The sequence below is a fragment of the Macaca thibetana genome, chromosome 7, assembly GCF_024542745.1.
Source record: "Macaca thibetana thibetana isolate TM-01 chromosome 7, ASM2454274v1, whole genome shotgun sequence".
Classification (NCBI taxonomy): Eukaryota; Metazoa; Chordata; class Mammalia; order Primates; family Cercopithecidae; genus Macaca; species Macaca thibetana.
This window is the reverse complement of record NC_065584.1, coordinates 141,545,509-141,566,120: the sequence shown is the minus strand read 5'-3', so window position 1 is coordinate 141,566,120 and position 20,612 is coordinate 141,545,509. Positions and strand designations below refer to the sequence as shown.

Below are 20,612 nucleotides of genomic sequence, written 5' to 3'. Positions count from 1 at the left end.
TACTGGAAACATTCCTGTGAGGCAGGGAGGCATAATGACTTTCTGTTACTGAGAAAAAATGCAAAGACGCAGAGGTTTTGCTAAAGAAGATAGTTCTTTTTATCTAGTCACATTCAGTGATAAGACAGAGTTAAAGCAAGATGTGATTATCCATACTTCAAAAAATAGATCCACAGCCTATGTGGTGGCATTTTCCAAGTGATGAAGAGACAGGAATTTTCTTTAGTATGTGAGAATAGTTATATATCCTAATTGAGATACCCTTCCAGAGAAAATGAGAAGAATGCTTTACATGAGTATTGTCCAACAGATTTCTGTGATGATGGAAATGTTCTGTATCTATGCTGTACAATACAGTAGCTATTAGTCACATGACTATTGAACACTTGAAATGTGGACAGTGCAGTTGAGAAACTTAATTTTAAATTTTATTTTATTTAATTTAAATACCATTTGTGGCTACTGGTTACTATACTGAGCAAGACAGATTTAGATCCTTCTTATCCAGCAGTTTAAGATTGTATAAATTATTTTGAAATATATTCTAGAATTCTTAAAAACTCCAAGGCCTATGAAAACCAAAGTCAGCCTACATTCTGAAACATTTTGAGAACACCTTCACCTAATTTGGAATAAAGAAGTATGGAGAAGGCTATCTACTTTTCTGAACACGGTCTGACACAGAACTAATTACCAAGATTTCATTATGTTTGGGCTTCTATTAGATCTTCTGTCAAGATGGTTTGAATAGCTGTTCTCTTTAAGTTCCAATATGTTCAGTATCATTAAACACTTTAACACATGCTAATGTGGGCCTCAAATATGTGAAAGGTCTGTGCTAATAACAGAAATTATACTCAGCATAATTTACATCAATTTACCAAAATAACAAAACATAACAAAACTATTTGGCTAACTTGCCCTGCCATAATAATTTTAAAATGAAAATATGATATTATATTCAGGAACATCCACTTTATCCGGTATCTTATATAATTACATTTAGTATTAAACAATAAAAACTTTACTAGATCTAGCTAAGTACCTAAAACCTGAAAAAAAAAAAAAAAAGGTCTAGGTCAATGAAATATTAATAAAAGAATATCCCAACCTAGGCCAAACCCTATATTAAAAAACTGTAATTAAGACTCTAGGCCTATAATTTTAAGAATATGTACATTTAAGAGTCAGCACTAAAAAAACTAGGTAATTTTAAGATTTTTAGTGTTTAAATTATTAATTTAATTTAAATTGATTAATCTCCGCAAGTTCCACACGTAGCAATATATACAACCAACTTCTCTTTCTCAATTTTGTGGGATTGAAATTTAGTAAAAAGAGGCTGTTTTAAGAAGAATAAATAAAATTTTGCTTTAATAACTATACCCATTTGTATAAGAGTTCTAGGAAGATATCAGAAAATTAAAGACATTTCCTAAAAACCATTTCCTATATATTTTTCTGATCATTTTCAGATCATTCTGATCTGTTATTTTGTATCAATACCAATCTTATATATATTCTCAGATAAAAAGTATATATCCTTGGCTGGGCGTGGTGGCTCACGCCTGTAATCCCAGCACTTTGGGAGGCCAAGGAGGGTGGATCATGAGGTCAGGAGATCGAGACCATTCTGGATAACACGGTGAAACCCCATCTCTACTAAAGATAATAATAATAAAAAATTAGCCAGTCGTGGTGGCGGACACCTGTAGTACCAGTTACTCGGGAGGCTGAGGCAGGAGAATGGCGTGAACCCGAGAGGCGGAGCTTGCAGTGAGCCGAGATCGCGCCACTGCCACTGCACTCCAGTCTGGGAGACAAAGCGAGACTCCCTCTTATTTAAAAAAAAAAAAAAAAAAAAAAAAAAAAAAAGAGAGAGAAAAAAGAAAAAGAAAAGCATATATCAGTAACCTAAATGGTAACATTTAAAAATTTCTGAAACTTACGCCTTCTCACTTTCCTTGTTCCTTCTGTAATCAAAATTTAAACAATGCAATCCCAAAGAAAATAACCTAAAAATCTAAATATTAAGATGAGTCTAATTTAATAATTCCCTAATATCTAAGAATATTTCAACAAATGACAGATTTGATAAATATCTCAATGCTTTCAGTATTTTCATATTACATAAAATGGCGAATTCTGCCATAAAATCCAATCTGCTACTACAGTTTTTAATGGTAATTTCAAGCCTGAGGGGGAAAATATTTAGATAGTTCCAGTAAAAATACCACAAGAACTGAAACCACAGGTATTATAAAGCAAAACGTCTGAAGTACAAAGACTGACTCAGGCACATACAAGCCATCTCTACAGAAGATTCTTTTTATCTAATTAGCCTGTTAAAAATGCAACTTGAAATTCTGCAAAAGGGATAAATATGTGTTTATATTTTCAACAGTTTCCTAAGTAAAAGGACCAATATCTCTTTCCAAAAATTTCCAGAGACATGTTTATTTTCCAGGGAAAATAAAATGAAATTTCTTTTCTAACAACAGTAAAAAAAATGAATTCTAGTTTTCAGTACAAAGCATTTTAAAATCAACTGCTGCTCTTACTGTGTAACAAACACAGTTGAATATTACTGGTTTTCAACTGTGAGAAAAATTCCTTCTAAGCACATTTACATTAATCTTAAATTAATATTACTGGGCATATCACTGGTTTTCTAGGTAAATCAAGCACATTTTAATTAATCTTAAATTAACATTACCGGGCATATTACTGATTTTCTACGATAAGTGCTATCATTTTTCTAATAATCTCAATGTTTTTCTTGAATTATGGTTCTAAGGGACAGGGTTTGAAACTTGTTTGCTAGGATAATATACTGAACAAATTAATGACTGACACACATTACCTACCTACTTAAAAAAATTGAGATTCAACAATATTACACCTGATCCCCTTTGATATACAAGTAGAAAGAAACATAAATTTCTCTCAAAAACATTCATAAAGTTGACCAGTGACAACATACCCTCTAGTATGTAAAACTGTAGCAGGAGCTAGTTTTAACTCACTAGTATTTGTATTCACTTGAATCAAGAAGAGAAAACTTTCTTGAGCTCACACACTATAGTCTCAGATATTTTTGGTAAAGGGGAAAAATGCGTAGTAGGTTTATGCTGAAGTCCTTGTCATTCAATGTCTTCAGCATTCTATATTAAGAGAGTTAAAAAATGACTTCATGTTTTCCCTATTATAAAAAATGTTAGATTTAACTCTTTTGGGCCCATGGACAGTCTGGAAATTTAAATTAATTTAATTGTATATTCTTCTCTCATGTTAACGAGTAATAAATATCCCAACGGAACACGAACACAGCTGTATACAGTCACATTAGTTTTTGTTCTTTTATTAACTGAAAGTGTTTATTTTAAAAATAAGTCTTATAAGTATTTACAATGTAATCTTACTTACTTGCTACTCTAATTCTTACAAAAAAAAAAAAAAAAAAAAATTCATTGGTAGGCAGGTGCCAAAACCATGGCTAAACCAATTTTCAGTATGATTAATTCTACTAGAAGAGGAGACTTGCTAAAACATATATGAAAGTTTTAATTTTAAATTCTTAAACAAAAGTTGATAAAAATCTGCTTGACTAACCACATCAATTAGTATTCATGAAATTGTTACTCTGACCACACATGCAAAAGATTTGTAAGAGTGGCTTAGTGTTTTTACCGGTTACATTTTCTTTGCAATGTAGTATACATATGTATTTTTACATATCCAAATACACATTGGATCCAATGTAGTGTATTTTAATGTAAATGGGTAGTTAGGATAAATTCAGTTTGACCCTTTGCTATAGAGAATAATTTACATGTCCTTGGATAAAGGAGAAAATGTGCTTCTGGGGGATTGACCTGGGTTCAAATTCTGATCTCAGTACTTACAAACTAGGTGAGGCTGAACCTCATTTTCCTTATTTATAAAATGAGCTAGTTACAGCTAAATGACAGTGGTTGTGAAAATTAAATCAGATAAAGTTCCGAGCACAGTTCCTGGCACAGAAGAGCCCTTACAATCACGTTAGTTTCTTTCTGTTTTTTCCCAGATTCCATTCAAAGAAGCTTAATATTCAAAATGTGTGTCTAGCATGAATTTTAAAACTTGGATTTCTGTGTTGTTTCTCAGAAGATTAAAATAATTTCCTCATACAATGAAAAGGCCATCATGTCTGTTCGTGTGGCAATTTTTATACCTGGAATACTCTATAGAATCTTTTAGTCTAAAACCAAGAAAAATGGAGGCTGGTCAGAAAAATGGAGGAAGGCACTCCAAAATCTTAAAGGTAAAAAAAACATGAGAGTCCTTTTCTCCCCCAAAACTTTTCCTTCCTTTGCTCTTAAGACTTTTCTAACTTTCTGTGTAAAGGACAAAATTTATTCAAATCAGCGAGAAAACTGAATTGCAGGCAGAGTTCTTTATAAAGAAGGAATCTCAGAAACCCACTATTCTCTCCTATTTTTTATATTTCAAAACAGTATAAGGTGCAAAATAGTTTTAATTTTCATACTTACTATAAACCCATATTAATACCTTATAACATGATACAGAATATAGCTACACAAAAATTACATATAATACAAAACATTAACCCCTTCTCTTTTTAAGCAGTAGGAAAAATTGCATTAACATTTTTGGCTTTTCTTTTCTACACCTATATACCCAAGTCTGTTACATATCTAACAATACAATAATGGCCATACAATTTTAGGTAGCAAGATATCAAAAAGCTCTTTGGTCTTCAACTAAAAAACAAAAAAAGAAAAAAAACTGGAAAAAAGTGAAAGAAAGCTTTCTGTTTAAGAGCAGGCCACTTAGGGTTTGTCACTCTCTCATAAAACCTGAAATGGGATGTTAAAAATGAAACAATGTGAACTTATTATTAGCATTTCAAAATACTATTTTGTTCTATCATTTAAAAAATCTATAAAATGAGATTAAAGAGTTTAAATTTAACCTGTTCACCACAAGAAGTATATTAAAATTCTATAACTTAAGTGAAGACGTATATTTCACTTAGAGTCTAGAAATGTTAATGAAAGTGCTAGGTTTTACTTTAAGGCATTGACAAGTAGGTATTTCCCAACAGACACTAAAATAATACATTTATATAATCTTGAGACAATGTAATTATATACCATGATTTTCTTATTGAAGAAAACTGAAGTCATCACAAAATAATAATGTTGCTAATGATTTCTAATAATTACTAAAGAATAATTTTAAAAACTAGAGGTGGGTAAAAATAAAATACATACAAGTCTAGGGTCTTATGATTTGGAGAACTAAGTCAATATATCATCTCTTTATTTATGTATTTTTCCAGAACATGAAAGTCACCTTTGACCTGTATTAGGCACAGACTATCAATTTTTCCAGGCTACACTTCTCTACCATACCAGCTATGCCACCTACCATAAGCCTGGAAATACCACTATCAAAGCTCTCCCCACCCCACTCCCAATGTAGAACAAAGAGAAATGTAATACCATAACCTATGCTTTCGAAAGAATAAAATCTAAACTCACTTTGAGTTAGTCTTGAAGTTTCAGGGTTCTATATAATTAATTTTACTGAACTTATACACGTGCACGCGCGCGCGCACATCTCCCCCCACACACATACCCACATACCATCTTCAGACTGTTTTACTTAAAATCAGACACAAAAGAAAATTATTTTCACATTTGAAAGACAGCTGGCAAGAAAATTACATAGAGATTAAATAATTCACTCATCCATCTAAATCTACTTCTTACATTATCCAAAGCTCTTCTTATATGGGCAGCTTGAACATATACTTTTTATTAAGTTTAAAGATGTTTTGACTTGCTTCTCATCTTTTTTGAAAGCTTACCCAAAAGTTCACAACCAAACACTGGCCCAGTCCAGAGAGCCCTTACTAAAGCAGTCAGCAAATGAAAAAGTGCTTTTATTAGTTCTTCGTACCCTAGTTGTAGCCATAGGCTACTTTAAAACATTTCCAAGTGATAAAAAGGGAAGAGACAACCATATCTAATTTTAAGCCTATTTTAGTAAAATGTAATTGAATAATCTCTATAACTTAAAACATCAACATTAAAAATGCTCCCCCCTCCCCTTTCACTAAGCCCATATATGCATTTTTTCATTAGACATCTGAGGGTAAAATTATTTTTGAAAGATTTAGAAGGAAAACACTGAGTTTCTGACATAAACTAACACTGTTATTCATTAGTGTACCTTTTAGTAATATTTATCAAGTATCTTACCAAGATAGCTCCTATTGAAACTTTCAGAGTTTACTCTTTTTTTTAGAATATATAAAATCCTCTGGCTTATAGATTTTTTTGTAGAAACACAGTAAATTATTAACACTAGGTAATTAATTTAAAGAATAGAACTCTTGTTTAGCAAAAAAAAGTATTATTTTAAAACACCTAGTCATGTGCTTGCTATAAATCAACCAGAAGTACAGTGCATTCTTTGGAAAATGTATAAATGCATTCTTTTAAAAAATAGTGATTTATTTCATGAATCCACACAAGGTCAAAATTCTAGTTTGATTGGAAACAGATGGTATCCCAGAAAAGTCAGGCTCTGGACTTGAAACTCTAAACAGGAAATATGGCCCTTACTAGCTGACTGCTTCCCTAATCATTACCAGAGCTTCATACTTGTTATTTTTATGAATCTCCTAGATGACTTTCATCTTTTCCTTCCATCTACAAAGCATCAAATAATTCTCAATACATATGTGTGTATATACACATTTTACATAAGGATTTGTTTACAAGATACGAAAACATAAAAACAAATGTACTTTCAAGCTCATTGCTAGTAAATATCAGGCTAATAATAACTCAGAAATTCAAGTTTATTTTCTACACTATCTTAAAAATAAAACGAAAGCCAACAATTATCGGGTAGCTATGTAGCAGACAGGACTTTACTGACACTACTTCTAAAGAAATCTACGATCTAGGCTGGGCGCGGTGGCTCACGCCTGTAATTCCAGCACTTTGGGAGGCCGAGGCGGGTGGATCACCTAAGGTCAGGAGTTCGAAACCAGCCTGGACAACATGGTAAAACCGTGTCTCTACTAAAAATACAAAAATTAGCCAGGCATGGTGGTTGGTGCCTGTAATTCCAGCTACTCGGGAGGCTGAGGCAGGAGAACCGCTTGAACCCGGGAGGGGAAGGTTGCAGTGAGCTGAGATCATGCCAATGCACTCCATCCTGGGTGACAGTGCAAGACTCCATCTCAAAAAAAAAAAAAAAAAAAAAAAAAAAAAAAAAGGAAATATACAATCTAATATATTGCAGAAAAAGATAAAACAAAATCTCACAGATTTTAATAAAAAGCGATTAATATATACTGCTTTCCATTAAACAAGTGAATTAGAAGCTATATGAACAAAGAAAAAGGCTTACCGTTTTCCCATTGTAGTAATACATCAAAGAATTGCTGCCCATTCCAGGGACAGGATAAGCACAATACATGTTGATTTTGAAAACGTTACTATTTGTAGCTAATGCACACAGCTTCTCTCCAAGACATATATCCAAACAGGCAAAGGGAGTAAGTCTTCAGTACTATGCATCCACACATGGATCTACTCAAAAGGAACTTATGCAAAATAGGACTGAACCAACTCACAGAGCACAGAGGGAGGGTTTATGCTGTAAGTAACCTCTTTCAATTTCTTTCAAGTCCTTGCATTGGTGGAGGATACCAAGAAGACAAAATTTGAGGTATTAAAAAAATACAAGTCACTTGTAAGTGCTAAATAGACAGATATGTCCTGAATAAAAATAACCCAAGAAATTATTAGATTTGTCTCATATATACATATATACACACACAAAGGCAGGCAAACTGACAGATTTTCTGCTAATCTGTTTTTAGTTTTAATTAAATTAGAGCACTTGTGGCAGAGAAACCTAGCTTGCTACACCTCCAGCCTTACCATCTGGCATGGTCTAAAGTTGCTTCAACTTTGATAAACACATGATCAAGTAATCAGGAATTGGAAACACTGAATCATGTGTAACAAGAAGGATCTAGACAGTTAATCTTGTATAAAATCACTTCCTGGAGAAAGCGGACCATCATGCAAATACCTCTTAACTAGCTATAACAAACCATACTTTAAGTTACAAAAATTATGTTGAAGAAAATTGAAAAGAACACATTTTATTAAAAAGCGTAGTCCAAAAATCAGATAGATTATCTTGAAAATAAATTACCTGTTTCTAAAACAGAAACATTTAATAATACAGATTTTGTTATAAACCTCCTTGAATTCTTCATAAACACCAATTAAAAGTTCATAAGATCTTGCAATAGGATTGCTCTTAAAAAAAAATCCACACATCTTTCATATAAAGTATGAAAGAATAAACTGAACAGTTTCCTATAAGTCTTTCCTCTGTTTGTTATTGTTCTTAATACTTTGTATATTCATATTTTTATGTTAATACTCACATTTCTCAGACAGGAAAAATAATAAGTGTGGGAATAAATGTCTTACAGACATTTCTAACTCATACTTCGAAGTCAAAAGGTTTTGAAAGTTGTCTACAAAAACATACGTCTCTCACACAGACACGTCTTGCTATTTAAATGTTTTCCAATCAATCTTTTGCTGTAATTATAACCTGGAAAACAGAATAGCAACTTTCCCTTTTTGTCTCATTTCCCTTCATCAAAACCTCTTTGTACTATCCTTCTCTCTGTGCCTTGTAGGTTCTAACGGGATTGTATTAATCAGAGGAGAGCTCACAAGCTGCAAAAGGGGCACATCACTTTTTTTAAAGGTACCTTTCATGAAGCACAAATCCTCTATGAAATATTCTAGGAATATACACTACAAGGGACCCACTATCTCCCCAACCTCATTTTTATTAACACATTGATCAAATTATAGTAACAAAACTAAATCAGACAATAAGGCCAACTAACTTCACAATATTTTAAAAGCTGATAGTATTGGAACAACAATAAAACCTCCCCACACTCTCCAGATATAGAAAAGGCTAAGCAGCAGCTGCAAAAGAACATCGCTGTACAGCAGACTATTAAAATGCCAGTCTACGGAGTGGTTTGTAACTTCCTCCCTCCTGAGAGACCACAAAGACCCATTTCAATCCTTGCAGAACTGTGTAAAAAGCTTTGATTTACAATTAACAATAGCATGCCTTAAAACCATTCAAGTAAATTTTAGTCTTCCATACACAGTCTTTCTATACTGACAGATCGGCTACTCTAAAAACAAAAAACAAAAAATAAAAAACAAACAAAAAAAGGAAAATCAAAACCTAATCAATAAAATTTTCCTTATTAATTATTAAAAACACTTACTTTTCAATAGAAATTGAGGAGGAACAGGGAGAAGAGAGCCACAAAAAACTGACAATACTTCAACATTTTTATAATCATCGCTTCAATCTGAGAAAACTTTTTTATATTGGTTAAAAAACATCCACCTATTATGACAGTTAAGCCCATTTCTCTGACGCCTGGCAGAAAACAGAGAGGGTACTTACTATGTTGTCTGATAAAACAAACATCATAATGTAAACCCAACTAAGCAACCTTGGTTATTAAAGCACAATGAAAATTTTAATATTTTAACACCAGTTCTTTATTTTAGAGGCAATTATATGATAATCTGAAGAGAATAAACATATATTCAGATAAAAAAGAAATTCATGGTAAAAGCCAAACAGTATAATCAAATTTCCTTAATGAAAAAAAAATGCACTTATTTATTAAACACCTAGGTAAGATTTAGTGTTAAACATGAAACCTGAATGTGAAACATAGTTTCTAAAGAGAGTTGAGTAACTAATTAAAAGCTTTTGCTTCTACTTTTCATTATTCCCCTAAAAAACATAAATATAAAACTCGTACATGTGTAGGTAAGACCTCCCCTGCCAATACACACCACAGTCACTTGGTATACGCTACTGCCTAAATTGATGATAGATATAAAAACTAAAAACCAAATCAAAACTCTATGCCTGTATCTATAATTATATGATACTAAAAGCTCATTCTTCAAAAACAGTAAATCATCAACAAAACTGGTGGAATCTACATAAAATGCCCCTATATTCTACTTGTATGCTATGGAAAAGTCTTTTAAGTTTGTTGCTCCAAAACAGCATTTTTCTTGAAGCCTGTCTTACCCCCCAAAAAACTAAAACTGTTTGATGTAGATGGTCATTGCTTGATTGCCATTATAAATTATCTTGTACAATAAAATCTTTTTTTCTCTGCTCCCAATTTTTTAAAAAATTAATTTAATCTATGCAACAGCTGTAGCACAATTTCTTGTCCTAAGGAGAATCATATTACAGGAAAAAAAATGCATATAGATGGATCAAGTGCTGTTTTAGTCAATGCAGTTGTTTAATCTTTGCTTTTTTTTTTTTAAAGGAACATGTCAAGGGTTAATCCTGTGACTCAGTCTGACAAAACGAGTCAGCTGGAGACAGGGCCAATTTTTAAACCTGATTTCAGACAGGCGTGCAGTCTGCACAGGAGCTCTGAATTGTCATGCACTTTTTATCCAGAATTGTTTCCACCTACAACTCTACATAATCACTTATGTGTTACTCTAAGATTATGTGATCTGACTCAATATTCATGTCACCTAGTTCAAAAATATAAAAAATCAAGTTTTACACAAGATAGGAATCATTGTACACACTAGCAAAATGATTAATGAAAATGCCAGAGGACCCTGAAAAAACACATAACTTGGAACCATACATCTTTTATTAACAAACTGATGATTCCTGGTTTAAAGATTATTGCATTTCACCAATTTTCAAATATGCCTTTTCCTCCCAAATGTTATCAGGATGTTATGTTTGTTGCTATTCCAGCAGTCATTAAGCACAGAACTAAACTAGGCAAGAAACAACCATAATGTGCTTTGCCTAAAGAAGTTAATTCTTTACTGATGATTTAGGAAAAGATGTTTTCAAAAAGTCCACCAAGTAAGAGCTCTCTGGAAACTTCAGTTTAAATTCCAGGCTCCCATGCAAAATTTCCCTCTTCCATCTTACATTTCTGTTGATTGGGAAGCAGATCTTCCTTGGAGAACTATATAAAATTTCTTAGAGTTATCCCTGTAGTATTTTTATCTACTTTATTAGCTCATTTTTATCCTTATATTTGGATCACTATAACAGTTATAGCTATTTTTAAATGATCCTTAAGCAAGAATGTTTCCAAAGGTAACATAAAATTCTAAATAGTTTTTGAAAGAAAATTTTTAATGGAAGTGAATTATGTATCTTGAATTAGTTAACATAGGCCAGTTAGTGGTTAATCTTACTGTATATTCTTCTAAAACAAACAGGCAACATTCCACTGTCCCAAAAGCCAGAAGATCTGACTGGAAAAGTAAACCTAAAACCCACTCATAAGATTCCTCATGAAAAGTTTCAACATTATTTCTAAGTGAATCAAATCTTGGAAAATAGACTTTCAGAGTAATAAATGAAGTCAATCTTAAAACCTGACACATGAATAACTCCACGAATGAACTCTATATTTTCCTAAAGGATGAACTCAGCAAATAATAAATTATTGGCTGCAAGGGAGGTAGGGGTGAGGATAGATTTAAGAGAATAGTGAGAGAATCTGTAAGTGAACAAAATTCAGAGCAAAAGAACTTTCCACAATGCCTCTTCTTCCTCCTCTATCTTGTAAAGAGATGACATGTGAGTGAATGCTGTCTTTCAACTGTGCAGTGTTTTAGTTAGCCTTGCTAATTAAGTCAGATATCAAAATTCCAGGTTTTATATCTGAACATTATATTGCAGACTTTTCTGGTAGTATATGCTACTTTGTAAATACAGTCATTCCTAAATGTTCAGAAAGTTGTTCTTCTGATTTTCTAACATCCTCACATTTTAGAAAATTTACTTCTGCAAGAAACAAATTAAGAATATAAAACTCCAGTGAAATAATACACCATTTTCAAACCAATTCACTAGAATTCAATGCATATTATTTAAAGTTAATAGTGTTATAGATCTAAAATCAGTAGTGCATCTTCTAATTCAACAATCACTCTCATCTTGCTGATACCCAGTCTATCAGTGAAAAGCCTTCTAATTACTATCTTTCCACTGTATGAAAATCTTAAAAATCGAAGACTTGATTTTGTGATCTTTACTCAAGTGACATTCCATGAAAAAAACTGTTCCAATTAAGCCTTAATTGTGATTACCAAAATCTTAACCAAACCAATAACAGGTGGATATTAAAGATTAGTCTGAGTACTGGTAAACGACTTATTTGGATATCAACACATATAAATATACATTTCTCAACACAGTGTAAAGACACATGGTAAAATTCATAAAATAGCATCTGACTCGGATACAGGATATCAGATGACTGTTTCTTTACAAATATCTCAAGTCTAAAATGAGTTTTAGAAATGCTTAATGATTAACAAAATAGAAAACCCCTACCTATAGAGTCAATGGAAACAATCACCTCTGTAAACTGCATTTTTAAGGTAAAAGAACAATTAATTTCCTTTTGACAACCATATGACTATAATGAGGATATGTAAAAACAGCCATATCTCCTGGAGAAGAAAGCAAATAAATCTCTTTCTGAGGTGAATAAATAGTATCCCTCCGATATCAACATGAATAGAACTGACAGATCATACAAAGCTTCTAAAAGGCAATCATTAGATAACCCTTCAAATGAGACAGAACTATATAATTACTGAGAATATGTAAAATCTGAAGCAAATTGCATGTTTCTTTTGATCACAAACTCACAATGACAAAGCAGTTTTCTTTGAAAAATTAAAGAGGGGGGGATCCCGCTGCCCCTGCATCTCTTGGCTGTCCTTTCCCTTTCCTTCCCTTCATGAATTGCAGTTTGTCACTTCTCATTTACCACTTGAAATAACACAGTAAGAGAATCATTAACTATGTTGCAACTTGACAATTTTCCTGCAGATGGCTCTATAATCACAGGACTGCCTAATGGTGTGTGTATGCACACATTAAAAAAAAAAAACGATCAGGATGAGCCCCAGGTTTTTAAATTCCTCAAGAAACCAGCACTTCTGAAGATGTTTCAAGACTGACATAAGGCTTTGCACTATTGACTCGTTAGGCAATCTAACAACAAAACAAAACTGTAGGCAAACAAAGCTATCGTTTAAAATCATCTGTAAAGCTAAATAATTTTTGTGAACATGATGTCTTGGGTCAAATTAGCTGTCTCTTAAAGAAAGTGCCACCCTTTTTTTGTTTCTTCTTTTGGCCTGTGTGATTTTCTATTCTTCTGAACTGGAAAACACCAGATCCTTTCAATTTATGAGAAATGGAACAGCACCAAGATATTCTATTCTATTTAAAATTTATTTTTAAAAAGACTAGAAGTAACATCTGCATCTTAGCCCAGAACCATTTCAAGAATCTGCAATCCAAAGCTGTAAGTAACTTATACATTAAGTTATTTTTGGTCCCCAATCTATATTTTTGTTTCAGTAAAAATTCTTGCTAGTGGTAGTAATTTTTTAATACTTCTTACCTCTAAATAAATACTGAGTCTACCAAAACATCCTGCCTCACATCTGTGATAATAAAGCAAAAAAGCAAAGCTAATTTTTGCTATATTCACTGGAAGAAATCATACAGATCTTGAACTTATGAAAAGATGTATCTTTTAAGAATGGTTTCTTATTACTAAATTCTGGTGACCATTCTCAACAAAAGCCAAAAAATACTTCAGTTTGAACACACATCTAAGAAGAGTGAAATCAACAGGGAAAAAGATGGGAAATGGTGTCAGTCATACATTTTCAACAAAGAACAATGCAAAACAAGCATTGTCTGACAAGTATTTGGTATGCTTCACCATTCCTAACAATGACAAGTGTCCCTAAACAGACGCTGGGAAACAGATACAAAACTTGGAAGAAATTTGTTAAGCTACTTGCTCTATGTAGCTGTAGCACATGTGTATGCAGTAGGGCAGAAGTATTCTCCCTATCATTCTATGTAATATAAGATGGGCTACTCAGGTCCCAGAACACTGTGGCGTTATATCACGTAATGCGAAAGAGCACTAAACTGGGAGTCAGGAGATAGGGATCCAGGTTTCAGCTCTGCCTCTCAAGAGGCATGAGAGCTTAGAGTAGGTCGTCGACTCTCCCTGAGCCTAATTTTCCATTTCTGTAAAATGCAGGCATTAAACTAGGCCAAAGACTTCCTAGCCATTTCACCACTAATAAAACATTTTATTATGCACTCCACCCCAAAACTCTGAATTCCTATTATGAAAGATTTTTGTCTCTCAGAATTTTTTAATTCCATTATGATAAACATTTTTCTCTCTTAAAAAGAAAAATCAAGGCAGGGTATGGTGGCTCATGCCTGTAATCCTACCACTTTGGGAGGCCAAAGTGGGAAGATCCCTTGAGCCCAGGAGTTTGAGACTAGCTCGGGCAACATGGCAAGAACCTTGTCTCTACAAAAGTCAAAAAATTCGCTGGGTGGTGTGCACCTGTAATCCCAGCTACCTGGGAGACTGAGGTGGGAGGATTGCTTCAGCCCAGGAGTTCATGCCTGCAGTGAGCTATGATTGTGCCACTGTACTCTAGCGAGGGTGACAGAGAGACACCCTGTCTCTAGAAAAACAACAACAACAACAACAAATGAACAAAAACAAAAAAGAAAACGCAAAGCCATGTAACTGCAGTTCAGAACTTCAGATTAAAAGGTAAATGAAGCATTGCCATGCTGAGCTGAAATAATTCCAGTGAAAGAAACCTAATGTTTAGTTACCACTTTATTTCAGTAAACTACAGAATCCACAGAATTCGTTAGGTTTTTCTGATGTGTATTGAATCTTCTTGTATTCAAGATTCAAGCTGTGATCCACTGGCATAGATGATACCAGGTGTCCACACCGATCTTAAATTGTGTGTGTGTGTGTGTGTGCGCGTCTCTGTGTGTGCGTGTGTCTCAAAGTCTTGCTTTGTTGCCCAGTCTGGAGTGCACTGGTGCAATCTTGGCTCACTGCAACCTCCACCTCCCAGGCTCCAGCCATTCTCATGCCTAAGCCTCTAGACTAGCTAGGATTACAGGTGTGCGCTACCACACCCTGCTAAGTTTTGTATTTTTAACAGAGACAGAGTTTCGCCACGTTGGCCAGGCTGGTCTTGAACTCCTGGCTTCAAGCGATCTGCCAGCCTCACCCTCCCAAAGTGCTGAGATTACAGGCATGGGCCACAATGCCCAGCCTTAAATTGCATTTTTATAATCATATCTGCAAGAGGCGTAATTAAAAGTCTAAAGCCTCACATGAAATGAAAGGATGAACCAAAAAAGGAATCTGAAAACATAATTACAACTTCTCAGTTCTAAGACAAGAGTCCAAAAGCTTTGTATTCTAATAATATTTATGCCAGCAAATGAAGTATCTAAAAGACTAGTTATATATAACTCCATTGCCTAGTAATATGTTCATTTAAAACCATCGTCTTTCTTTTTTATTTTTATTTTTAAAGTATAATTGACACAAGGTCTCACTTTGTTGCCCAGCCTGTTCTTGAACTCTTGGGCTCAAGCAATCCTCCCACCTCAGCCTCCCAAAGTGTTGGCATTAGAAGCGTGAGCCACTGCTCCCTGCCCTATCAACTTTATCTTGAACAAAATAGTAAAACAAAATAAAGAAAAGCAGTGACATCCTATGATTGGTAACAACTCTTACCTAACCTTGTCATTGTTTAATTTACTCAGTAACTCTTTTGATTTCTCAGTAATGTGCAATTTATCTACAAGTCATATATTTTATGTTTAATATAGCATCACCTGGAGAACAAAACATTTGTGGCTATGCCCTTCAAATAATATATAATCCTCTCCAGAGATGGCCTTGTTATAATTTTAGCAAGCAACACAGAGTTAAGGAGTCAATATGGGAGCTCATCTTAAGTAAGTGGGCTGCAGCTCCTGTACTATTCTATAATAAAGATGCAGTGCCCATCTATGACTTGTTTCTTTGCTCCTTTTGGCTGGAGAATTTAGTAGAGCAGTAAACAGGACTATGACACACAAATATGGCTGTAATGAATATGCAGGATGGAAAGTTTACAGGATAAAGTAAGGGAGTAAAAGGTGAAAAACGGGTGGCAACACTACAGTAACTTTATAGGTGCGCGATCTTGAGGACACTTCCTTGCTGTAACACTGGCGATTTCAGACTGAAATGATTGTTATATAAAAAAGGTTCAAACTGTGTTACTGTTGTTAAAATGGGAATAAAGATTATATGAATATAAGAACACGATCTTCTAATGCTAAGACCTCACATCGGAAAACAAATGCATGACTTCCTAGCGCTAATCTAATTCCTAGCTAATAATCTAATTCTTATCTAATAATTCCAATCTAACCAAGGGGCACACTGTCCATGTAAATAGAAATAACTACAGTGTTCTTTGCTGCTGAAAAGACATTTATTTTTCTGATGAAAAACTGGAGCTCTCTCTTTTCCTCCCCGAAAAGTGTTTACAAAGTTTAAGCATGTTATATGTTTTATAATATAGTGAGTTAAAATATACCGTTACGTAGTTATCTTTCTCCTGAAGATAATTCAGATTATCTAGCATGTAGCTTATACCTTCTCTGAGTCAGCTGAGCATGGTCCAGAAAGAAGAGCTATGGCTGTATTGCTAATCACTTGCCTTTGTTCATTTATTCAACAAATAGTTATTAAATATCTGTTATGCACCTCTGTGCTGCAGGTGCAATAAACAACATAGATAAAATAAAATAAAACATTATGTTGGTCCTGGGTAATACAGATAAAGAATAAACAAATTAGGGCAAATCAGATGGCATAAAATACTGTAGAGAAAAATACATCAGGAAAAGAATGAGGAGGTACTAGGGGTATGTTGCGCTTTTATATAGGATGGTCACAAAAGATCTTCATTGACAGAGTGATATGAGATCAAAGAGAAAACTAGTCATTTGGACACTAGGGAAAGTGTGTTCCATGAGAGAGAACTGCAAATGCAAAGGCCCTGAGGTAGGAGTGTGCTTGACATCTTTAAGAAGCAGTAAAAAGGAGAGAATGGCTAGAGTGAAGTGAGGGAAGGGCAGAGTTGTAGAAGACGAAGTCTGAGAGGTGGCAGGTGTCTTGTAAGCCATTTTAAAGATGTTGGTTTTACAATAAGGGAAGCGTCTGGAGGATTTTAAGCAGAGGAGTATATGACCTGACCTAGATTTTAAAAGGATGCTCCTGTGTTAAAAAAATAAAAACAAAAACAAAATAAAACTGGGAGACCAGTTGTAAAGCTGTTGCCATAATTTAAGAAAGAGGTAAAGGTGGTTTAGACAAAGATGATAGCAACATAGGTGACCACAAATGGTTAAATTCTTGAAGAGAATTGTAGTAAGATAAATATTATATAAGACTGTCTCTGTTTTAAATTTATGTCAATGACACCATAACTTACTTCCTTTAGAAAAAGAATTCCTGTATTGTTGTTTTCCATACTTTTCTTTCACGTGAGGACCATGGCCCTATATTTTTAATTAGGTCCTCCTAAAACAATGTAGAATTAATGCTGATGGCTGAATTACCTGTAATTTTCCTGCTTTTTGTTTTGGTTTTGGTAAAATACTCCTATTTTGACAACTAGGAATTAACTGCATAATTGAGGGGAGAAATGGGACAAATAATTCAGTTGCTTTTACAAAGAAAGCCAGTTAACTTATTGAAGGTTTGAACAATCAGAGGAGAAGTTAAAAAGTACAGCTTAGAGCAGGAAGTCATTAACAGGTGATGTTTTCCTATTATAGATACATAAAATAATGGCCTTGTAGTCCTTATTTTTATCCCTTTAATTCAAAAAGTATTTCCTAAATACTACATCATGTGTCTGGAGAACAACAATTATGCAACAAAAAACATTTTGGGCTGGACACAGTGACTCACGCCTGTAATCCTAGCACTTTGGGAGGCCAAGATGGAGGATCACTTGAGGCCAGGAGTTTGAGACCAACCCTGGCAACACAGCAAAACCTCTTCTCTACAAAAAATAGAAAATGTAGCCGAGTGTAGTGGCATGTGCCTGTAGTTTCAGTTACTCAGGAGATTGAGGTAGGAGGATTGCCTCTCTGCTTGAGCCCAGTAGTTTGAGGCCACAGTGAGCTATGATGGCACCACTGTACTCCAGCCTGGGCCACAGACTGAATCCCTGTTTCAAAACAAAAAAAAATTTTTTTAAGTTCTTTCTTTCCAGGCTGGGCACAGCGGCTCACACATGTAATCCCAGCACTTTGGGAGGCCAAGGTGAGTGGATCGCTTGAGTCCAGGAGTTTGAGACCTCCCTGGGCAACAAGGTGAAAAACCCTGTTTCTACAAAAAATACAAAAATTAGCCAGTTGTGGTGGCACTCGCCTGTAGTTCCAGTTACTTGGGAGGCTGAGGTGGGAGGATCACTTGAGCCCAGGAGGTGGAGGTTGCAGTGAGCCAAGATTATGCCATCACACTCCAGCCTGGGTGACAGAGTGAGACTCTGTCTCAAAACAAAACAAAACAAAAAACAAAAAAAAAAAAAACAGGATGTTTTTCCAAAGATCAAGGTTATCTTTTGACTATAAGAATTCTGGCCATGTGCGGTGGCTCACGACTGTAATCCTACCGTTTTGGGAGGCTGAGGTGGGTGGATCACGAGGTCAGGAGTTCAAGACCAGCCTGGCCAAGATGGTAAAACCCCGTCTCTACTAAAAATACAAAAAAATTAGCCAGGTGTGGTGGCGGACGCCTGCAATCCCAGCTACTTGGGAGGCTGCGGCAGAGATCTGCTTGAACCCGGGAGGTGGAGGTTGCAGTGAGCCAAGCTCGCACCACTGTACTTCAGCCTGGGCAACTGAGCAAGACTCTGTCTTAAAAAAAAAAAAAAAAAGAATCTTGAAGACAGAGTCCATATTTTATTCATATTTAAATCCCTAAAGTCTAAAGTAGTTCTTCATTCACAATAAAGACTTAGTATATATTTGCTGATTTTGACAGAAGGGATTCATATTCTCCTCACTGGGAGTCTACCAGATGGAGCCCATACTAGTAGCAAAGAAGTTTTCTAATTCTCATTTAAGTTACTGATTTCTGAAATTTTAAAATATCTTTTGTGTTACTGGAAAAGATACTGAAAACCATGATTTCAAATAATGATGAGTTTGACAGTTTAAAAAACTAACAAGCTCAAGTCAGAAAACTTGAAGTAGACATTCTTACTTATTATTTTTGTTGTTTTTTGAGACGGAGTTTCACTCTTGTTGCCTAGGCTAGAGTGCAATGGTGTGATCTTTATCTCGGCTCACTGCAACCTCCACCTCCTGGGTTCAAGTGATTCTCCCGCCTCAGCCTCCCAAGTAGCTGGGATTACAGGCATGCCCCACCATGCCCGGCTAATTTTTGTGTTTTTAGTAGAGACGGGGTTTCACCATGTTGGTCAGGCTGATCTCGAACTCCTGACCTTAAGTGATCCACCTGCCTTGGCCTCCCAAAGTACTGGGATTACTGGCGTGAGCCACTACACCTGGCCTATTTATTGTTTATTATTAGTACTAGACTCATAAAAGCAAAAACGGGAACTATTTAAGAACCATATAAAATTTACTTAGATTTCATAGGGATTAACATTGAAAAAATGAATTTTCTAGGAATAGAAGATATTCTTAATTTTTCTATTAAGCTTTTATGTTTAGATCAGAAACACGTCGCATGATTCAAAAGAACTGGTTTCACAGTCATACTTGGGTTGGAACCGATTCCCAAGGTGCCAGCAACTATCTTTAACTTTAGGTTCTTCTGATTTTAGTTTTTTGGGTCAGGGTCTTGTTCTGTCACCCAGGTTGGAGTGTAGTGGCATGATCACAGCTCACTATAGCCTGAACTGGCTGAAGTCATGCTTCCAACCTTAGCCTCCTGAGTACCTAGTACCACAGGCACACACCACCACGATCAATTTTTTTTTTCTTTTTTTTTCTGTAGAGACAGGGTCTTGCTATGTTGCCTAGGCTGGTCTTGAACTTCTATTCTCAAGCACTCCTCCCATCTTGGCCTCTCAAAATGCTGGGCACATGGCCCAGCTTTAGGTTCTATCAGAAAGTTGGAACAGGAAAAAAGATAGAGATTGGCACAAGTATATCTAAGTTTAAGTTAAAAATTTTAGTAGGACTGTTTATATTAGTCAAATTATTTAAATACAAACCATTTGAATTTAAATCTAATTGTTTCAAATAAGCATTTATTAATACTTCTATACATGGACTGCTTTTGATGTCCTGCATATTATTACCTAACATGACACTTAAATCCGAGAAAAGTTATGACACTGTAGCACCCACTGTATAAACTGAGGCTCTACCATTATTCTACCTAGGAATATTTTAGAGTAAGGCAAATAATAGTGCTGGAAAGTATCTGTCAATACAATAAACTCTGGCCCAGGGTCTTAAGGGACTAAAGAATGCAAGATAATGAGGCCGGTTGTGATGGCTTATGCCTGTAATCCCAATACTTTGGGAGGCCGAGGCAGGCAGAT

At 34.8% G+C, this 20,612-nt stretch overlaps 1 protein-coding gene across 7 annotated transcripts in view; it reads right to left on the bottom strand.

The window, feature by feature from the left end:
- The window catches only part of TCF12 (transcription factor 12), an 884,529-nt gene that overhangs the window by 62,855 nt on the left and 801,062 nt on the right, over positions 1-20,612 (bottom strand). For 3 of the 7 annotated variants that reach the window (XM_050796818.1, XM_050796819.1, XM_050796820.1), the window contains exon 1: positions 7,432-19,192. The exons of the other annotated variants lie outside the window; for them this stretch is intronic. In XM_050796818.1, coding sequence (XP_050652775.1) covers positions 7,432-7,500 — 69 coding nt within the window. In that variant the 5' untranslated portion in view covers positions 7,501-19,192. Of the gene's footprint in view, positions 1-7,431; positions 19,193-20,612 lie in introns of those variants that run through there. 7 annotated transcript variants of the gene reach the window in all.